General features: G+C 40.7%; 3 protein-coding genes across 3 annotated transcripts; 2 read left to right on the forward strand and 1 right to left on the reverse strand.

Annotated features, from left to right (window-relative positions):
* Positions 1 to 13,243: 13,243 nt before the first annotated feature.
* LOC129005247 (uncharacterized) lies at positions 13,244 to 15,172 on the forward strand. The gene has a single exon (XM_054434087.1). The coding sequence runs from the start codon at positions 13,244 to 13,246 to the stop codon at positions 15,170 to 15,172; it is 1,929 nt and encodes a 642-aa protein (XP_054290062.1).
* Positions 15,173 to 15,523: 351 nt separating this feature from the next.
* On the forward strand, positions 15,524 to 16,984 carry LOC129005248 (ATP-dependent DNA helicase PIF1-like). Its single transcript, XM_054434088.1, has one exon. It carries the CDS (start codon positions 15,524 to 15,526, stop codon positions 16,982 to 16,984), a length of 1,461 nt encoding a protein of 486 aa, XP_054290063.1.
* A 2,667-nt stretch (positions 16,985 to 19,651) lies between these two features.
* On the reverse strand, positions 19,652 to 21,001 carry LOC129005249 (thiamine transporter 1-like). The gene is made up of 2 exons (XM_054434090.1): positions 20,227 to 21,001; positions 19,652 to 19,827 (listed from the first exon to the last, which is right to left on the reverse strand). Exons 1-2 carry the CDS (start codon positions 20,999 to 21,001, stop codon positions 19,652 to 19,654), a joined length of 951 nt encoding a protein of 316 aa, XP_054290065.1.
* Positions 21,002 to 23,129: the final 2,128 nt, after the last annotated feature.

A 23,129-nucleotide genomic window follows, 5' to 3' on the forward strand; every position in this document is an offset into this window, starting at 1 on the left:
ACTCCTGCCTATACTGTTGCTGCTGTTGCTACTTGTAAATGTTATTGTAAAAAAAGTAATTTAATACTTTGTGTCCAGCCTCTCGTTCTGTGTTGAAATTTCTCCGAGGACCTTCCACATCAGGTCTTGGATTGCTTTGAGGTGCTTAAGGTCACTTTGATAACTGCTTCCCTTACTCCTGCCTATACTGTTGCTGCTGTTGCTACCTGTAAATGTCATTGTAATAAAAGTAATTTGATACTTTTGTGTCCAGCCTCTCGTTCTGTGATGAAATTTCTCCGAGGACCTTCCACATCAGGTCTTGGTTTGCTTTGAGGTGCCGAAGGTCACTTTGATAACTGCTTCCCTTACTCCTGCCTATACTGTTGCTGCTGTTGCTACCTGTAAATGTCATTGTAATAAAAGTAATTTGATACTTTTGTGTCCAGCCTCTCGTTCTCTGATGAAATTTCTCCGAGGACCTTCCACATCAGGTCTTGGATTGCTTTGAGGTACTTAAGGTCACTTTGATAACTGCTTCCCTTACTCCTGCGTATACTGTTGCTGCTGTTGCTATCTGTAAATGTCATTGTAAAAAAAGTAATTTGATACTTTGTGTCCAGCCTCTCGTTCTGTGTTGAAATTTATCAGAGGACCTTCCACATCAGGCCTTGGTTTGCTTTGAGGTGCTTAAGGTCACTTTGATAACTGCTGCCCTTACTCCTGCCTATACTGTTGCTGCTGTTGCTATCTGTAAACGTCATTGTAATAAAAGTATTTGATACTTTTGTGTCCAGCCTCTCGTTCTGTGTTGAAATTTCTCCGAGGACCTTCCACATCAGGTCTTGGTTTGCTTTGCGGTGCTTAAGGACACTTTGATAACTGCTGCCCTTACTCCTGCCTATACTGTTGCTGCTGTTGCTACCTGTAAATGTTATTGTAATAAAAGTAATTTGATACTTTTGTGTTTAGCCTCTCGTTCTGTGTTGAAATTTCACATAAAACATAATAACATTTTTCAATAACATTTTACATAAAAAACTTTTTTACCCTCCCTGTTGCAGCAAACCTAAGCACTAATTAAATTAATTCTGTATAAATAGGGAATAAATGTGATATTTTTAAGGAGACATTTTAGTTTAAATCCAATCAGGCAAATGGAAATTCGCTAAGTCTGCAGGTTTGCTGCGGCGGGGGTATTATTTAACCTTTTTAATGTTTTCATATTTTGCTTTAACCCATTTCATAAAGAAATTCATCTTCCATTTCATGCCAAATTATTTTTTTTCAAAATCATGTTTTTGTAGTAAAACACTGTTTATTTGAACTTCAAATAGTTGTTTTGTAAGGTTCAATTAAAAAAAAATATTCCGATTAGCTTAAAAAGGGTGTGAACATATGGAAAGAAATTTAACATTCCACTGCGATTTGACTACTCTATACCTCAATCAAGGAAGATGAAAAACAAGTTTTTTTTTAGCTGGAATACATTTATTTACATGAACTGATTGGTTGGTGGTTTAGTGTGTTAAGTTGTGAAAAATGGAAAAAAATACACAAAGCCCGACATCACACTTTTTACACATTGTTCTTCCTGGATGTGCAACCTTCACCGGCACATCTTCTTCTCTTCTTTTTGGGTGTAGCGATAACTAAGTGGTCCATTCCATCGTATCTTATATCATCAGATACCCTGCTATCAGAAACTGATCTTTTGGAAATAATAGGTCTTCCGGATCCTTTACTGGATCCTTTACTTGCTTCGCCAAATCTTATGATGTATGTCATCACTAATTCTCGACGAAAATCAAGCTGAGGCTGTAAATTTCCAGCACTTATTCGCAGCTGCCATGCATTGCGAACTCAGATGTCTATCAGCAATGTAAGGATGAGCCAGTACCAATTCTTGCTTCGAATACTAATCCGACAATTAGCAACATTTTGATCCATACGATCAGTTCCACCCATGTTTCCATTGTATAAAAAAAAAAACTGCCGGTCGATCCACATGAATATGCTTTTTTTGTGCTTGAGAGTATCGTTTTACTTTAGTTGAACCTACTTCTTTCAAAAATGAGTCCAATGTTCTATTTCTAGAACGATATTCCTGACACAAGGTCTTTATCTTCTCCTGGTGCTTTACAAGAGTTTTTTTTTCTTTCTTGTCTCCTCCACAGCATTCCCAAGAAGAAAAGCTCTTTCAGACGACTCGTCCTTTTGAAATGCTTCAATTACGGTCCAAATTGAAGGGTTTAAATGTCCAACAAGTGTATTGAATTTGTGTCCATGCTTCGCACACGTTATTTGTGCGATGTGCGTCTTGGAGAGTTACTTGTTGGACGTTACGTGTCTTTGGAGGGAAAAGAGGAGGCGTTACAACTGCTCCTGACACCCCGCTGACATATGTAGAGTCGAAATAGTGCAGTAAATCTCAAATGGAGACGTTCCCAACAAATACTCCATCCTCTTGGCAAGGTCCTCTATAGGTAAAAATGCTAGAGCGTCGACTAATTCAATAATTCTTCATCATCCATGTATTTCTTTGCCATTCCTTGATGTTGAATTTTGCGCCACGTGCTTTGGTAAAGACAAAAAACACCAATGAAGAACGATTTCCTCCCCAAATACTCTGGCAATCGTAACCATGGCAGCTTTCTTAAAGTCTACAACCTCCTTCTTTGGTTATGGAAGATGGCCAGGCTTAACCATTTTTCCTAATATTATTTTTTTTTTAGATTTCGTGAATGTTGGTTGTCCTTTCCGTCATAAACACACGTACGGACTACTACTATCGGATCAAAAAGTACTCGAGTTTGAGCTTTTATGGCAACGTAACCAGTAGACATTGAAAAATACAAGTTACAATATAATTTTACAAATTTATTCCTAAGTACATAAATGTACTCATCGGAATAATCACTGTCTAAGTAATCTGCAGAGATACCATTCAAGTTTATTGTCAGTGGTTCAACTGGAGGCATATCAATCATATTGTCTCTTTTCCAATTATTTTCGATTATTTGTGACTGGCTGATACATTTCTTCCACAATTCTGACCCGCAAAGATGAAAAAAAGACCAATGGAGATCGTTTTCCTCCTCAAATACTCTGGCTATCGCTACCATGGCGTGCGACATTCCACCCATCCTCCTATACAGTTGACCAAGGTTCGCGATTTCACATCCACCGACATCATGTAATTAACCGTGTCAAGGAACTCGTCCTCACGGACGGATATGTACAGCAAAGGCAACACAAGTTTTCCCGTCCCCATGTCGTGCATCTTCGGTAAGTCCAAGATCCTGACAAACGCCTCAGCCTCAGACAACGCGATGGGCCTCACGATCGTTTCATGGTGCCTCGCGCGCATCAGTTTAAAAACCACAATGGGTCCGATCCTACACACAATCTCGCTAACGATGTACGTTCCTCGGCACTTGATGACTGGGTTCTCGTAAAGCATACGCCAGGCTTTCGTCTTGTGTCGGTAGCCGTTCGATGTTCCCCCACGGTACGTGAGGCGGCTGTACTCCCCCTCGTTCGCGAATATGTACAAACTGTTATCTGGCATGCCTGGGAAAAGAAGCTCCATCGGCAGTAGGGCGTACCCATACGCCGTTTGGGCGCCTGTCTTGTTGAATATGTCCACCAAGGACTCTCTATCAAAGTTGTAAATCGTGTCTTAGAACAGAAGCGTGTTCGCCTGTACTGGCTCGTCATGGATATTTGGGGGCAGATGGTTGCTCTCTGTGTAATCCTTCAAGATCGACATAAAGTCCTCGTACCTCTTCGCCGGCCCTCTCTGCCCTTGACTCTTCGTTTTGCCGTGCGGCATAAACACACGCCTGTCCGATTTTGCGGCCTTGGTCTTAAGTCTGGCTGAAATGGCCATGAGTGTCGGATGCACAATGCGGTCGATGTCTTTAGCCTCCCCACCGTACACATAATAATGAATGTGGGGGTTTGCATTATACATCGAAATCTCGCGCATCGCGGCCCCCACTACCAATGTCCTCTCTGTGGTGTGCTGCACCCTGAAACACCTCTCGTACACCGCTCTCGCCAGCTCTCTACAGGCGGCAACCACGGCAGGGTCTGAGGCCATCGCGTTTGTGCCCGTAAACACCACAGGAAACGGAACTAATCTGCGCAGATAGTCGCGCGGTTTCAAATTCACCGCCACTTTATAACTCCCCTTTACGGCTTCACGGATATACTCAGTGGCAGTCCCATTACCCAGCGTGGTAGCGTTGGCCGCCAGCGCTTTGTAGAGCACTGTCTGAGTGTCCATTCTAGCAGCTTTGGCCCAATATGTAAGAATAAGGGTCGACAGAAGGATTCGTCAAGACCACGTTTTCGGATTTGTACTTTCGAGGTCCCACGTCACCAAATCTCTCTCTCTCTCTCACTCTCACAGGTTGCGCAATAATTTACGTTTTCTGAATTTTACTTTTGAGGTCCCACGTCACCAAATCTCTCTCTCTCACTCTCACAGGTTGCGCACTAATTTACGTTTTCGGATTTGTACTTCCGAGGTCCCACGTCACCAAATCTCTCTCTCTCACTCTCACAGGTTGCGCACTAATTTACGTTTTCTGAATTTTACTTCCGAGGTCCCACGTCACCAAATCTCTCTCTCTCACTCTCACAGGTTGCGCACTAATTTACGTTTTCGGATTTTTACTTCCGAGGTCCCACGTCACCAAATCTCTCTCTCGCACTCTCACAGGTTGCGCACTAATTTACGTTTTCGGATTTTTACTTCCGAGGTCCCACGTCACCAAATCTCTCTCTCTCTCACTCTCACAGGTTGCGCTCTAATTTGTTTAGTGGTCGCTGCTTATATAAGCGGTCAATAAACGGTCAAACTGTTTTCGTATAGTATGTCGACTTGTTACTGTTTCAACGATTCTCAGTGATTCTGTATGTAATGTTTTTCTTACTACCACCGCCAAGTGTTATAGCAGGGTGTCCACATTCTGGAAAGTCAGGGATAGTCATGGAAAGTCATGGAAAAAAATTTTGGTCATTGAAAGTCAGGGAAATAGGCAAAAAGTCATGGAAAGTCATGGAAATTTCCAATTGTGGATGGATTTGAGGGGACCATTCAATGCTCTAGTCAGCTGTAACCCGGACTGTTGTAGCATTTTTCGGGATTTTTCACAAATGTTCGACAATTCAATTTATTACAGTTGTATTATTTAATGATTTTTCGGTTTGTTTTAGTTCATTGTTTTACCTATTATACTCCATTGTTATCTGTTATTATATATTTCAGTATTTTCTGCAAAATAACATGTCCAGGCAGTTATATTTGTGTGTGTATGTTATATTATAATTTGCGTGTAAAGTTCGTGAGTCATGGAAATCAATGGTAAATGGTCATGGATAGTCATGGAAAGTCATGGAAATTAATGACAAATTTATGACAAATTTGTTCTGGACACCCTGTATAGGTTCCTTGTCGACTGTCCGATTCACCTCGTAGAAATATTTCTCACATCTTTATATCCACTTCCATCGAGTTTAATGCTTTCATTTTTTGAAATGTTGTTGTGCATTTGTGTCTGGAGTTGTTTCTTTGTCGTCATGGACTAAACTAGGTTGCCGCTGGCACATTGATGGGCCCAGGAGGGCTACCGACCATACAGGTAGTTAATTTATTTAGGCTACGTATAAAATAGTACCAACCAATAAAAAAAAAATATTTGAGCAAATTAAACAAGTGCTTTTACCAAAGAAATTCCAAAAGTAATTTTAAAATATATCTATCTCCAATGTTTATTATGAAACATGAGTATCTCCATATTTAAATTGATTGTTGTAATTTTATCACATAAAATGTGTGAAAACAAGTTATAAAAATTTGAGATTTTAGCTTGATATTATTAGACTAGTTTGAAAAGCATATGGTGGTTCTAAAAATATGCAATAGTTTTTCTGCTCTCCTACAAAATGTACCAAAGTGGAGATAGCCAGGTTTGAAACCAGAGCTCTCAAATACTTCTCTTCTTGGGTATCAGCACTGACAGCTTGATGTAGCTGGCAAGGCTGGGTCTGCAGATGCTGTAGGACCAAGTCTAACTTGGTTTCCAGCCTCTCGTTCTGTGATGAAATTTATCCGAGGACCTTCCACATCAGGCCTTGGTTTGCTTTGAGGTCACTTTGATAACTGCTTCCCTTACTCCTGCCTATACTGTTGCTGCTGTTGCTACCTGTAAATGTCATTGTAAAAAAAGTAATTTGATACTTTGTGTCCAGCCTCTCGTTCTGTGTTGAAATTTATCAGAGGACCTTCCACATCAGGTCTTGGTTTGTTTTGAGGTGCTGAAGGTCACTTTGATAACTGCTTCCCTTACTCCTGCCTATACTGTTGCTGCTGTTGCTACCTGTAAATGTCATTGTAAAAAAAGTAATTTGATACTTTGTGTCCAGCCTCTCGTTCTGTGTTGAAATTTATCAGAGGACCTTCCACATCAGGTATTGGTTTGTTTTGAGGTGCTGAAGGTCACTTTGATAACTGCTTCCCTTACTCCTGCCTATACCGTTGCTGCTGTTGCTACCTGTAAATGTCATTGTAAAAAAAGTAATTTGATACTTTGTGTCCAGCCTCTCGTTCTGTGTTGAAATTTATCAGAGGACCTTCCACATCAGGTCTTGGTTTGTTTTGAGGTGCTGAAGGTCACTTTGATAACTGCTTCCCTTACTCCTGCCTATACTGTTGCTGCTGTTGCTACCTGTAAATGTCATTGTAAAAAACGTAATTTGATACTTTGTGTCCAGCCTCTCGTTCTGTGTTGAAATTTCTCCAAGGACCTTCCACATCAGGTCTTGGTTTGTTTTGAGGTGCTGAAGGTCACTTTGATAACTGCTGCCCTTACTCCTGCCTATACTGTTGCTGCTGTTGCTATCTGTAAATTTTATTGTAAAAAAAGTAATTTGACACTTTGGGTCCAGCCTCTCGTTCTGTGTTGAAATTTCTCCGAGGACCTTCCACATCAGGTCTTGGTTTGCTTTGAGGTTCTTAAGGTCACTTTGATAACTGCTGCCCTTACTCCTGCCTATACTGTTGCTGCTGTTGCTACCTGTAAATGTTACAGTAAAAAAAGTAATTTGACACTTTGGGTCCAGCCTCTCGTTCTGTGTTGAAATTTCTCCGAGGACCTTCCACATCAGGTCTTGGTTTGCTTTGAGGTTCTTAAGGTCACTTTGATAACTGCTGCCCTTACTCCTGCCTATACTGTTGCTGCTGTTGCTACTTGTAAATGTCATTGTAAAAAAAGTAATTTGATACTTTGTGTCCAGCCTCTCGTTCTGTGTTGAAATTTCTCCGAGGACCTTCCACATCAGGTCTTGGTTTGCTTTGAGGTGCTTAAGGTCACTTTGATAACTGCTGCCCTTACTCCTGCCTATACTGTTGCTGCTGTTGCTACCTGTAAATGTTATTGTAAAAAAAGTAATTTGATACTTTGTGTCCAGCCTCTCGTTCTGTGTTGAAATTTCTCCGAGGACCTTCCACATCAGGTCTTGGTTTGCTTTGAGGTGCTGAAGGTCACTTTGATAACTGCTGCCCTCACTCCTGCCTATACTGTTGCTCCTGTTGCTACCTGTAAATGTTATTGTAAAAAAAGTAATTTGATACTTTGTGTCCAGCCTCTCGTTCTGTGTTGAAATTTCTCCGAGGACCTTCCACATCAGGTCTTGGTTTGCTTTGAGGTGCCGAAGGTCACTTTGATAACTGCTTCCCTAACTCCTGCCTATGGATGTTTTAAGTTTTATTTTACAAAATTGAATTGAATAATGTATATATGCAAATAGGACTAACAAAAACTCTACCTACCTGAGGATGCAGGGGAATCTGATGACACAAGCGGTATTTCTATTGTCAGTGGTCGTGGTTGTTGTAGACCTGAATAAAAAGCAGAGTGGATGTTGGGAGGAGATAAAACGGACCTAGCAGATGGGAGGCTTTGGAAGAGACAGGTGGAGGAGGTGGGAGAGTGGAAAACCGACAACCTCTAGGTCTTGAGCAGTTTTTCCCGCAGCTTAACTCTGGTTCGCTCTCAGGCGAAGAGGAATCTTCCCCTGGCAGTAAAATTATTTTTTTCTTTTCTCTGTCTTTTCTTAATTCCAACACTAATTTCACCCTAAAAATAAAAATCAAAAGTTATTATTCATACATATCTTAATTTAATAAATTTATATTTATATTATAATTATCTTTAAATATTTTATGCAAGTCAGTCCTTTAATAAGAAATTAATGTTTTAGTAAAATTATTTTTTTCTTTTCTCTGTCTTTTCTTAATTCCAACACTATTTTCACCCTAAAAATAAAAATCAAAAGTTATTATTCATACATATCTTAATTTAATAAATTTATATTTATATTAAAATTATCTTTAAATATTTTATGCAAGTCAGTCCTTTAATAAGAAATTAATGTTTTTAACTAGCCTAAATTAGGCCTAATGGAATTCCTAATTTGTTTAGTAATCTATATAAATAAAATTAGAGTTTTGTCTGTACATTGCTCAGAATTATATATTTTTAGGTTATTTTTACGTCTTATACATTAAATAAGCAGAAACGAGTCTTATCTCAATTTCTGTCTGTCTGTCTTTCCCACTGTCTGTCTTTCCCTCTGTCTGTAACACTCAAGATGGCATTTTACGCTATCTTCACCTGGAAAACGAGAGTACCTATCAAGATTCTAAGTCATTTTAATGTATTCGCTGGATTGGCGAGATTGTTTTTAGCCATTAAAATATGGCCTCACTACTTTGTAAATAATATTACGAACGTTCAAAAATGTAGTTTTGTGCGATTTATGTCAAGTTTTCGTCCTATTTTTATTGCATAATCATCTATGAAATAACGAACATCTGTTCGGATCAAGGTTATTTTTCCTAGCTTTCACTGATATGTTTACAAATGTTGTTTACAAATACCACAACCTTTTTCAATCACGTTTTGAATGCAAATCCCAACCAAGTGAGATTAAAAACGTTTTTCTTACATAACGGATTTAATTAATCGAAAGTGCAATAATATAGTGTAATAGTGTAACCGTGTAAATGAAATTAATAGGCATCATCCAGTTCAGGAACCAGAGATTCTTTGTGTATAAATTGTTCTTGAGTTTTGATAACCAGAAAGAAGACCTTGAATCAGTGTTGTATATGGCTGAGAAACTTAAATTTAATCATGATCGTCGCCAATAGCTTAGAAACATGGTTTCCACTCATTGACACGGCGCTTCAATGGCGGTTGTGTAAAGTGTAAAGTAAAAATCTCAACTGCAGTGGGTGATTGTAACAGAGGTTTACGGACGATGCTAAACTCGCTTTTCTAATTTGTTATTTTCTGTTCCTACCATTAACTATAGTACCTACTCACCGTGTGATGCAATCGCTGGACCATACAGCCTATAGGCCCATAGCCCATCTCTTGGGTACGTACGCCTACCCAATTATTCATAACAACCTTTTCGACGATGATCCTTGATACCGGTACTTTTCCCTAGAATACACGGCCTACCTTCTTAAGAAATATAATTACAAACGTCCAAAAACCCAACGTTGTGTGATTTTTGTCACATAATCTTCTAATGTTAATAGATTGCCTTTACCAATCATTGTTTAGAGAATAGGTACGTAATCTATTAAATAACAAAAAGTTTTTTGTATGAGATTGTTTTTTTTTCCAAACTGACACCGATAATTTACATTAAAAGTTGTTTACAAATAAAGCAATTAATGGGAAATAACTTTGATTGCCGTTTTAAAACGTTTTACGAGAAAATCCAAAACCAAGAGATCAATAACCTCGGGACTTGCTACCTACTTAAGAAATATTATTACAAACGTCCAAAAACCCAACGTTGTGTGATTTTTGTCACATAATCTTCTAATGTTAATAGATTGCCTTTACCAATCATTGTTTAGAGAATAGGTACATAATCTATTAAATAACAAAAAGTTTTTTGTATGAGATTGTTTTTTTTTTCAAACTGACACCGATAATTTTACATTAAAAATTGTTTACAAATAAAGCAATTAATGGGAAATAACTTTGATTGCCGTTTTAAAACGTTTTACGAGAAAATCCAAAACCAAGAGATGAATAACCTCGGGACTTGATTAACTCATATAATTGGTCGGCTGTACTATAGTTCTCAACTGTGAACGTTGGTTTTTGGTACCGGTTTTATTCCTTAGAACCGTTGGTAGGTACTGTTGGTAGCAGCAAGAATCATTTTTAAGTACCAACACATCACCGTACTTTACAAATCAGTTATCTTTGGTGTTGCACCTTATTTATTATTACAGGCGTATTCAATTTAATTGATGTCTTAACTGTACATTTTTTGCTTTTTCTTTCTTGATTGCAAAATGGTAGTGTTAGATATCAATTTCATTTAGTATAGCATATTATTTTTATTTTCAACGCATACTTTCCATTGCCCTGAGCTTTGGTTTCACCGTTTATCTTTTAACCCATGTCCGGCCGATAAGAATGAAATTTCCCGACCTTTGTACTTTTCCATCGTACGATGCTCGGCCGCGGCACAGTCCGCTACTACTCCTCTCGACATTAAGTCACTTTTCATGCAGCAATACGCTCACCGCTATCATAACCTTTCATATTTCACTACAAATCAAATTCAACCCTCATTAGGCCATAAAAGATCGTTTTGTTTTTGCCTTTTTATAACAAGAAGTGAGTTTTAAGTTTATTTTTCGTGTACATAAACTATTTCTAACTGACTGGGGATACAAATTCTAGACCACTTCTAGATGAGCTAGAGACTTGAAATTTTCGGTGTTTTGTAGGTCTAGTGCCCAAACCACCCATAAAATTCCAAAAAGTCGCATTTTCAAGTTTTAACCCCCCCCCCCGAAATTTTGAATTCCCCCCCATGTTATTCTTATGGGGAATAACATAAAAAATGGCCGACTTTGGTGTGCCCATCTGAACGGTTTAGAAACGTGCTAGAGACTTCAAATTTGCGTAGTATTTTACTATGGGATCTTAAATTGACGGTGAATTTCGCAAAAGTCCCATTTTCCAATTTTAACCCCCCCAAAAATCCAAAATGGCGGACCTCTGCAAACGACAAAACACGTTTTTTTCAAAGGGATATAGCTCGAAAACGGTAAGAGCTAGAAAAGATTTGAAAGTATATCCAGGAACAGGAATTAAATTTTATACTAAACCTCCTCAAGCGTTTTCCGGAAATCGCACTCCTTAAGCTTCAAAAAACGCCCTACTTTCAAAATTTTGTAAATTTCTTTAAAATTTGTATCGGTTTTCGCTATGTTTTCGTACCTTAATAATTATTTTTTGCAAATATTATTAATGTTTCGTATTCTCCTTAGTTTACTTTACATTTCACCCTCTACATGTTTTTTCGTAACTTTACTCCTTGACCCCCAAAAACTTAATTTTAATGTGAAAATTTGATTGTTTTTTACCGCTTTTACCAGCCCCATGTTATTCTTATGGAGAATAGCTATGACATTTTAATACTTTGGTATGCTCATCTGATTAGTTTAGAAACGTTCTAAAGACTTTAAATTTTTTTAGTATTGTAGTATGGGATCATCCGTTTATGGTGGAATTTGCAAAAATGCCTTTTTTAAATTTTAACCCCCAAAAAAATCCAAAATGGTAGACGTATAAAAACGACAAAACACGGTTTTTAAAAACGACTATATCTCAAAAACGGTAATAGCTAGCAAAAATTTGAAAGAATCTTCATGAACAGGAATTAAATGTCCTACAAGACACTATTATGCGTTTTTAGAAAATCACACTCATTCACCTAAAGAAAACGCCCTACTTTCAAATTTTGGTAAATTTTCTTCAATTTTTTTTACCGGTTTTTGATTATTTTTCGTACATAAAAATTTTTTTCTTCAAATATTATTAATGTTTTGTACTCTCCTTAGTTTACTTTACATTTCACCCTTTACACGTTTTTTCGTAACTTTACTACTTGACTCCCAAAACGCGTAGGTCAGTAACGCTGTATAGTCATTTGGTTCTCGCTCTAATTTTTGCTAATGGATTTGGCTACCCATGATTAAGTTTCACTGTCACTTCTTCCTATTTATTGGACTTGTTATTTTGGCGATTTTGCTGCAATTTTCTGTAAGCATGGAATTCTCTTGCGTTGCGTCTGGGTCGTTCCACCAGGGAGATCCCAGATTTACCGAGAGCAACAACGCTCAATGCATGGCAAATGCAACCTGTGCCCTCGCATGGCAAGCATTCTGCGGCGGATTCAGTACCAACGCTATTGACGCTATACTCATGGCGGGCGATAGCTTGTATACACTATCTCGCCGTGAGCACAGCATCACTAACCGGTATCTGTTCCCTGGGGACCTTGCCAGGCACTTCGTGGTTGCACACCATCGTGTAACCATCGAAGAAATTTCTTGTGTTTGGGACGGGTTGTATCCGTTACGAAACGATGGCCTAGATGAGGTGACAACTTCCTTGTCTTCGGTTTTGGAAGCAGCTATGCCCGGTGACTCCGTTGATAGCGGTTTTTTGTTTACGGGACAGTTGGTGACAGTCGCTTTTTGGCGTTTCCAAGGGCGGCTGTACCTCTTTGATTCCCACGCGGTAAACGAAAACCGTCGTCGAGACATTGATGAGGCGAGAAATAAGGCTAGGGTGTTCGTCTGTAATAGTTTTCCTTCTCTAGCTTCCCTCATTTTGGTGAATTCTGCGTTCGTCGGTGGGCAGTACTCCGTCACAAAAATAAAGTTTTTCGTCAACGAAACTCAAACTGTCCACACGGTCGACTGTTCGGACAATGACTGAACTCAGTTATCAGAATCTGCCTCTGAGACAGTTGTTCAGAAAACCAAATGTTCTGGTAGACCAAAAACAATAAAGCGTGGTCGTCCAAAGCTTTTAGACACGACCCGAGAAGAGCAAGTGGATGCGGCGAAGAAGAAGTATAGGGAGACGCACGCTGACAAACTCCGGGATGACAGTCAACGTTACACTCAAACCCACCCTGAGGTGCACCGAAAGGCTGTTCAGCAATACGACCTGCGTAATCCCGGTGCTTCTGCTGAGAGAGTTCAGGTTTTTCGCCTGAAAAATCCGAAAATGTCTGAACTTCGCTTTATGCCCGCATCACTTGCTCGGTCCGTAGTCACAAATGGCCCCATGTCTGTTTGGAATGGGGAGCCACTCAATGAAATACAACCATACAAATTAAAAAAAAATCAGTCTCTGGGTTGATGACGTTTTCAGATCATTGCCAAGCACGGCTCTTCGAGGAGGAGAAGAATAGAAAGCAATGGTGCTGCGGGGAAGGAGCGTTCAACGTTCTCGACCTTCCTCCTTTGCAAGAACGCTTTTATTCTGACCGTCTCTTCCTGGAAAGAGCCCGTGCGTACAACGACCTGTTTGCTTTCTGCGCGCTCGAAGTGTCAGGCGGGTATCGTCATCCCAGTGGTCTTTCTTTTTTCAAGATCGAGGGAAGAATGTACCACCAGGTCTACAATCTGGACGCCCCAGGACAAAAGTTCACCACTCGTTCTGGGAACGTTCAGTTTGTGAATCGGTCCCGCCTGTATATTGACGATGGCGAAGAGCGCCGTAACATTGCGATGGGTAGATCGCTTGATGCCGAGATCATCGACGGTATTGCTGATTTCCTGTCTAGGGAAAATCCTTACATTGAGCATTACCGTCGATTGAGCAACGAGCCTTCCGTAACAGCTCACTTGGATTTTGAAGTAACAAGCAGGTCTACCCATGGCCCTGTTCTCGGTGATCGGCAAACAGGCGTCGAAGTGCACGCCGTGCTCAGCAATGATGAAAACGACACTGAGCCCCGGAGACTGACAATATGGAAATCCGGTTCCGATAGACCTACATTTATTGATCTTTTACACCCCCTAATGGAACCTTTCCAATATCCCCTACTCTACCCGCAAGGCACTGTGGGATGGCACGTTGGTCGCCTTGATAACAAGGGTGCCAAACTGACTCAATTTAAGTACTCGCGGTGCCTCCTACTTTCTGAACCTCGCTTCTCTCACCTAGGCCGTCTCTCACAAGCTTGGCAGGTTGAGATGTTCGCGAGGTACGAGGAGCAGAAACTGCGTTATATTAAGTTTACGCAGCTGAAGAACACCGATAGTGCCTTGCGGGTGGGGCCGGTTGACGAGATTCGGAATGCACAGCAGGTCTTGAACGACATCGCTCGTGATGAAACCGTCCAAGGCGAGGGTGGGGTGCAGGCAGGAAAAGTCTACCTCCCAAGTTCGTTCACCGGGGGGCCCAGGTACATGAAAGAAAAATACGAAGACGCTATGGCAATCGTATCGCGCCTGGGTTCCCCCACTTTCTTTTTGACGTTTACGTACAACGCGACTTGGGGGGAAAACAAGAAAGCTTGCCCTCGTGGAGGTACTCGCAGTGACCCTCCACAAATGGCGAAGAGCGCCGTAACATTGCGATGGGCACTGCTTGCAGAGTTTTTAGCGGATATTCCCTCGGAAGAAGAGGCCGGAGGCCGACTGAGGAAGTTGGTCCTCAAACACATGATCCACGGTCCATGTGGTAATGATCATAGGACTGACTTTCTCTGTTGGGACTCTGCAAAGGGTTACTGCACCAAATACTTCCCCAAGCCCTGCTGTGAAACCACCCACGTCGACGAGAGGGGATTCGTCCAGTACAAGCGAGATTATACCAATCGGGGGACAATTGTATCACGCAATAAGAACATTATCGTACATGACGGTTGGGTTGTGCCTTATAATCCCGCACTGATGTTGAAATACGAGGCCCACATCAATTTGGAGCTGGCGTCTACTCGCCGCGTGATTAAGTACCTCTTCAAATATCTTATGAAGGGAGGATCTCTCCAGAACGTCACAGTTACTCCCTTCAGTAAGCAAGATGATGAGGTACAGCATTACGTGACGAAGAGAATGGTGGGTGCCAGTGACGCGTGCTGGCGTTTATTAAACTTTCCAGTATCAGAATCTGAGCCGGCTGTTGAATGTCTTCCCGTCCATCTGGAGGGCAAGCAGTCCGTCCTGTTTAGACCTGGCCAACTGGCAGAGGCAGCCGCTAGGAACAGCTCAAAACTCACCATCTACTTTGACCGGCCTCGTATTTCACTGTTTGACGACCTGACTTATCAGGGGTTCTAGGAAACGTTTGTGGTTCATGTCAAGCGCCCAAAAACTGCGGAGATATACGAGCACCCCGATGGCGTCCATTTTATCACTGCCCGACAGCGTGGCGAGAAGGTGTGCAGACTGTTTTGGGTCTCTCCGAGCAGGACAGAACAGTATTACCTGCGTATCCTGCTTATGACTGTATCTTGCCATGGTTATGCCGACCTCCTGTCCCGCGGTGGACCAAACTGCCGCACTTTTCAAGGGGTCGCGCGGCATCTTGGCTTGGTGCAAGACTAGCAGGAGTACCACTACGCACTGCGAGAGGCCGCCACTTTTATGACCGGCCCGAGACTTCGTTCTTTCTTTGTGATCCTCTGCAACATGGGGGCTCCTGCAGCTCTCCTGTGGGATGCTTTCCGTGATTCCATCTGCGAGGACCACATAGAGCGTAATCCTCTCGATGTTGAACTGGCCTACAAGCTAGGTCTCATCGATATTGATCGGAGTCTTCGTCGGCAAGGTTCTTGCGTCGCAGATCACGGCCTCCCCGATGTACACGATGACACGACGGAGTTGGGCAGAGAACTGCTCTTACACGGTGAAAATCAACAGAGAGTGTTTGTTGAGGAGTGGGTGCCAAAGCTCTCTGAAGATCAAAACCGCGTATTTGAGTACGTTACCTCCGTTCTCAATGCCCCTGCCAGCGGAACGTCGTCGAAAATCATTTTTCTTGACGGTCCGGGAGGCTATGGGAAGACCACTCTGATTCGTGTCATTCTCGCATACGTGAGAGGTTGTCGTCAGGTTGCACTCGCAGTCGCTAGCTCTGGGATCGCCGCGGGTAACATGCCTGGTGGAACTACAGCTCACAGCATGTTCCGGTTGCCACTCGACTTCGGTGACGGCACCGGCTTTTGGAACATCACCAACGGCTCCCAGCGAGCAGAGCTCATCAGGGCCGCAAGGCTCATTGTCTTTGATGAGGCCCCGATGGCACATCGGTTCGTTTTCGAGGTTCTTGACAGATCCCTGCGAGACCTCATGCGTTCCAGTGAGCTATTCGGTGGTAAAATATTCCTCTGTTGTGGCGACTTTCGCCAGATCGCGCCTGTCGTTGTAAACGCTCGTACTCCAACTGACATTGTTTGTGTCTCACTTCGGGCTTCCCATCTGTGGCAGCATTTTAAAATTTTTGCCCTGACAACAGCTCATCGGACTAGTAGTTCCACAGCCTATTCCGAATTCCTTCTTAGGGTAGGCAACGGAACTGTCAGTTCGACCACTTTCTTGGAGGGACGGAACGAACAAAGTCTAATTCCGCTGCTCGGGATTAGACAAGTGACGTCTTTGACTGATTTGGTCGATTCCGTCTTTCCCGCAAACGTCCTACTCGACTCTGATATGTGTTCGCGACGCGCAATCCTCTCGAATCTGATAGTGAACGTCAAGGAGATCAACGACCACATCTTGAACTCCCTTGACGGTCATCTGTACGAGCTGAGGAGCGCCGACACAGTTGACAGAGAGAACGACGATGGCCTGGATCTCGACGTTCAACTCCTGAACACGGCTACTGGCAAGGGCGTACCAGACCATGTTCTGCGGCTGAAGATCGGCTCTGTTTGCCTCATTATGAGGAACCTCAACATCGCTGAAGGACTCGTCAACGGCACTAAAGTCATCGTAATCGGCATCACCAACCGCCTGATTACAGTGAGACTTCCCGGACAGACGCAACCTATCGGAATTCCCCGGATTACCTTTACTTTTGCGTTTGTCGAGGGTTCGCCGTTACGTGTTCGTCGACGTCAGTTCCCCTTGACGGTCATCTGTACGAGCTGAGGAGCGCCGACACAGTTGACAGAGAGAACGACGATGGCCTGGATGTCGACGTTCAACTCCTGAACACGGCTACTGGCAAGGGCGTACCAGACCATGTTCTGCGGCTGAAGATCGGCTCTGTTTGCCTCATTATGAGGAACCTCAACATCGCTGAAGGACTCGTCAACGGCACTAAAGTCATCGTAATCGGCATCACCAACCGCCTGATTACAGTGAGACTTCCCGGACAGACGAAACCTATCGGAATTCCCCGGATTACCTTTACTTTTGCGTTTGTCGAGGGTTCGCCGTTACGTGTTCGTCGACGTCAGTTCCCACTGATGTTGGCCTATTGCATGACCGGACACAAGAGCCAAGGTCAGACAATAGATTCAGTCTGTGTTGATTTACGGACCGATTGCTTCACGCACGGGCAACTGTACGTCTTGCAAGTAGAGTCAGACATCCTGACCATATTGTCGTTCTGGTACATCCCGAACGTGTCCGAGATGGAATCGCATACGCGAGGAACATCGTGTATGACGATCTCCTTCTCTAAACTGGACTTGACACCAGCAGTAGGCTAGGGGATCTGCTTCATCAAAACTCCCCGTCGTGACTTGACAACACCGGCAGTTGTACATAGGGGGCCTTACCAAAAGTCCCCGTTTTTGTATATTTTTTTCTTTTTTTACTTTCTCCCCCTATACCATAGTATATGGAGAAAGTATTGTTTTCGTCAAAATTTTCGAGTTTGAGTTTTGTGTGGATATATTCGTTTTGGGCCCCCCTGGACCCAAAAGAGTGGTTTTCGAAGTGATGTCTGTGTGTGTGTGTGTGTGTGTGTGTGTGTGCGTGTGTGTGTCTGTGTGTCTGGATGTGTACAGAGCTAGAGACTACACCTGTGGTCCGATTTCGATGAAATTTGGTATGTAGGTTCTAATCTATGGTATCTCCAGGCGTTTTAATGGGGATTTTCCCATAAAAACCCATAAAAACCGGAAAAATAGGATTTTTCCAAAAATGGCCCGAACGATTTTGATAAAAATTTAGTATGTTGTAGCCCTTTAAATTCTGAACAGAAAGGTACAAATCCCATATCTGTAAAAATTACGGTTCAAAAGTTATGGTCAAATATGTTATTTTCCCATAAAAATCCCATAAAATAACGAAAATAGGATTTTAGGAAAATATACGGTTTTAATTCAACATAGTATGTTATAGTCCTTACAATTTTGATAGTTTTTTTACTTTTTAAAATTTTTTTATTTTTAATAGGGATTTTCCCATAAAACCCCATAAAAAACGGAAAAATAGGATTTTCCCAAAAATGGCCCGAACGATTTTGATAAAAATTTAGTATTTCATAGTCCTTTATATTCTGAACAAAATGGTACAAATCCCATTTCTGAAAAAATTACGGTTCAAAAGTTAATGTAAATTATGTCATTTTCCCATAAAAACCCCCATTAAATAACAGAAAAATCGGATTTTCCCAAAAATGGCCCGAACAATTTTGATCTTAATTTAGCATGTTATATTCCTTTAATTTCTGAACAAAACTGTACAAATCCCATTTCTGTAAAAATTACGGTTCAAAAGTTATTGTAAATTATGTCATTTTCCCATAAAACCTCCATTAAATAACAGAAAAATCGGATTTTCCCAAAAATGGCCCGAACGATTTTGATAAAAATTTTACATGTTATATTCCTTTAAGTTCTGAACAAAATTGTACAAATCCTATTTCCGTATATTTACTCTCACCGCTTACACATGATAAAGGTTGTTGACAAACTTATGGGAGAAAGTATGTGTCAGAATGCTGATACCGTTTATTAGTAGTTAGTTTAGTTGTTGTATATATTTCCTTTAAGTAGTTAGTAAAGTTTACTAACTTGTACATTTGTGAATAAATTGTAAATATGGTTCCGACGTTTCCTGGCCTCCTCGTGGCGGAACTGGATATGCCATAAAGTTTATGGCTAACCGACAGGGAAACAAACATTACTTGATCTATTTTCATAAATATATACATGAATATCTACTGTTATCTATTTACTTCATATAATACTCTACAATTATCAACTTATTAACTTGTCAATCTACTCTAATATATATTGTGAAATAATTATTACTTCAATATCGATTTTTGCTATTCAATGCTAAATTATATTATCACTTCGTTTGACCAAATACTCAGTTGTAAATATACTTAACTAACGTACTCTCTTACCGTAACTTTAAAATTAATGTTTTATAATGGATTTTTTAAGTTTGAGCTGAAAATTAACTTGCCAGCCTCCTCAAATATATTCGTGAAATTGTTTTCATATAACTCAATATAGACTGTTTCAATGACTGCTTTGTTACCCGCTTTGTTACAACTATACTACTATTCTACTAATGACGACTAACAGCTAGGGGGCCTGGGGCGAGCCAAAGGCGAGTAAATCATTATAAAATTGAACTATTTCTCATATTTAATATAAAACGATCTTTTGAAAATAAGCTAATTTCTGGGTAGGCCTAAGAGCTCATTGCTCACGTTTTATTACAACACATATTTTGGTTTTTCTTCTCCTTGACTGTTCTTCAGGTGTCTCAGTAGCCCTTTTTATGGCCATTCCCTCATGTATTACTCAGCGGTGAAACGCCTTATCTGAAGTGAAGTCTCGCAAGTTCGTTTTATAAAAACCAGCAGTATCTGCTCAACCAATCAGTCTCACCCTCTTGAGGTACAGCTGCCTCGACCTCAGCCATTGGTAAGCTGTTTCTAGCCTGGGCTTCAGAGTCTTCATTATCCAAATTCAAAGGGACATTGAACTTTTTCATTATCCACAGACCAGTTATGTACATGATCCCTGAACAGATTTCTGTGATTCCAATGCAGGTCAACTGCGTAAATGGGCTCACAAAAGTTTTAATTCCCGCCATGGTTGTAATCATAACTTGGATAACAAGACTCAGGGTGTTGTTTAGGCTAATAACTAGCCAATAACTGTCAGGGTTAATTCTGGATGCTATTTCGGAGTTGGCTATTATTTGGGTGACATTATGTAATATTCCACAGAATATATACGTAAAGCACACCACTAGCCAACTCCCAGTTCCCGCACAAAGCAATAAGGTACAACACTGTAGTAAGCCACACGATCCTAACAGGATATAAGTTGTTTTTTTGGACTTGAATTTCAAGCCAAAATAACCCATTAATAATGATGATACAAAGCCGCAAATAATATTAAGTATTTGTGGAATACCAGTGGCAACAGGTGACCCATGAAGGAATACTCCAAGCAACTGCACGCATATAACCATCTGGCTAAATGCTGCAGTCATCATAACCACATACACACAAAACCCTAGTGTATAGGGATTGTAGTAAGCGGCCTTGAAGTCTTCCCATAGCAGCTGCTGTACGACTGTGATGGACGGCTTTGGAGCTGGACCAGCTTGGATGTTTTCAGCCTGGCCACCTAAGCTGACGATCCTAGCTCTATGAAAATAGAGGGTCGTTTCAGCGTTGGGCAGCAAAACCAGCCAACAAACAGCGAACGCCAACACAATGATCGTCACGTAGTTGCTCCATAAACCGGGAAGTGGCCATAATGAGACTAGAGCAGAGAATATGCCTCCTGCCACGGCGGCCGCCTGGCAAAAGCTTGTCACCTTTGTGTAGTTAATTTTTGGCACCTTGGCATAGATGTAGCTGAAATAAGCCACTTCCGCCGCCTTAGCTGCTCCATACAGGCATTGCCTACCCATCAAAGCAAATGTGTCTTCTGATACCAAGTTTATGATCTGGGCCGCCAATCCAAAGAGAGCTCCAATCACAATGAATGGTTTGTATCTGAAATAATCTGCACAGAAAAACAGCATGGTTGTCAGGATCAGCTGGGTCAAGACTTCCCAAATTCTGGCTTCATTTTGCTCTCGGTTGTCCAAGTGATGCAGAATGAACGGGTCATCTGGCCCAATCTCTTTCATGAACCCGTAGACACACAGAAAAATGGTTAATTTCACCCATTCATCCATATTGATAATAGGTTGTAAATCCAACGAAGGTCTATGGAGGTCTAGAAGATAACTCCTCGGTATGTAGGTTTAGAAAGTGAAGCGCTAAATATCGGTTGTCTCAGGAACTGAAGCCTTTTACAAGGATAGAAGCGCCAAAGCCATCTATCTTTTAGGCCTATGCCAAGAAAAAGATAACGCATTTTAGTAAAACATTTATTCAGCAAACCATCATTAATTGTTTAAACGCTTTACGTTGTTTATGTATCAATAGTTCATGGCCTATTTTGGTAATATTTACTATAAATTACCAATTCATTTCATTTAGTAAGCCGTCATTTCGGGTCATCATCGGTCCAAGCAAATATACATTGTTATGATGAAATTTGATGACATTGACAAATATTTCAGATACTATTAATAATTTTACAAGTACTTTGTTAGTCTTAAAGCGTAGCAAATTCCCTAATAAAGTTCTGAATTTTTGTGTGTATGTCTGTTAGTAACGCATTAATGTCCTTATTTCCAGTGTTTCACGGAAAGGACAAAAGTACCTTTATAATGAAAATGTCAACACGAATAAAGTGTTAAATTGGGAGGTTGAGGTAGTACATTAAATACTTTTAACCATTGTGGAAGGTAACTTTCAATTATAGGCCTACATTAGGGCTATGCCTCATAGATCTATAAATCATTTTTTAGTTTAATCATTGGATTTAACATATGGACCATCACGACCCAGGTTACATTTAATTTCGAAGGATTTGTTTTGGCTTGAAACTGTCAGATACTGTATTTGCGAAGGCTTATATACAGAGTGACCGTTAAGTCTTAGGACGACTTTATAACTTTTAAACGACAAACTATATCACAACCACATTTTTGGTATACCGTTACTTGAAATTGTAAGCTACTTTTCTGTGTACATGGTGGTCGGACATCACCTTTGGGGGACGGCCCGTCGGGGGTCAGAAGAAAATCTTTAATGACAGCCTATGTTGAGTTGTACATCATTTTAAAGGTCTACTTCAACTGAAAACAATCCTGCAAACCGCATTCAAAAGGTTGATCCTGCGCAAAATGGCAGATGTTCAAAGATTTTCAAAATTAGCCAATTTCTTTAAATTAAAACACTTTTTTAAATCTTTAAACAACTGTCATTTTTTAACGGATGGTCCTTTTAAAGTGCGGTTTGCGGCATTCTTCTTTGCTTAAAATTCCCTTTCAAATGATCCCCATAACTTCACATTAAGTAGTAGAGAGTAAATGTCTGTTCTGGAACTTGATTTTTGGAAAAACACTGTCTCTTCTGGAACCGAGCTTTTTGTTTCAAAAGGCGAGTGCTGGTTGAAGCTGGGAGGCAAGAGCTCCGCTGATGAGGTTTAAGTAGTGTAGCGTTGCAGATTTTTTTTACATTTATCCTAACTAGAGACTGCAACTATCCTACATACCAAATTTCAACTCTATATCTCAAATGGTTATGGAGATATTAATTGTAAGGTGAAGGTAAATAGTTAAGCCCAAGTCCTACATTTATGATTTTTTTTCAAATCCTTGCATGCGAGTCAACTGTATTTTATGTCCTTAACATATGTACAAAATTTCATATAATTCGGTTAGTAAATAACCAAACGCAAGGCAACTTTAAAAAATTCACATGATCGTGTGTAGTGTGCAAGCTTATCAACCATTCCGAATTTTGTTTGCACTAAAACAAACTAGAGGCTCTAACCGTCCTACATACCAAATTTCAACTCGATAGGTCAAATAATAACGTATATATTAAGCATTGGGCAAAGGTCAATAGTTAAGTCCAGCCTAAACACGTCCCAGAGGAATGGAAGTTATATCAGTATATGGCTCATATATGAAAACCTTCTTTATGGAATTTCTTAAAAATTTTCTTATTTTTGCTCTATCTCTTACCGTTTCCAAGATATAAGCGATTAAAGAATTTATTGGTAAAAACAAAATTAAATTTAAGTATAAGTTTCAAAAAAGTTAAAGTTTCAAAAAATATTTAAGTTTCAAAATGATTCTAATTCTTAAATTGTGTTTTACTCACCAAGTAAGTGAAAGGAGATGCTCACTGAAGCTAACACAAAACCACAACTTGATTGAACAGAGACAACAAGTAATGTACCCAATC

This window comes from Macrosteles quadrilineatus, unplaced genomic scaffold (genome assembly GCF_028750875.1).
Source record: "Macrosteles quadrilineatus isolate MER2022 unplaced genomic scaffold, UCM_ALF_1.0 Scaffold_18__1_contigs__length_3160703, whole genome shotgun sequence".
Taxonomy (NCBI): domain Eukaryota; kingdom Metazoa; phylum Arthropoda; class Insecta; order Hemiptera; family Cicadellidae; genus Macrosteles; species Macrosteles quadrilineatus.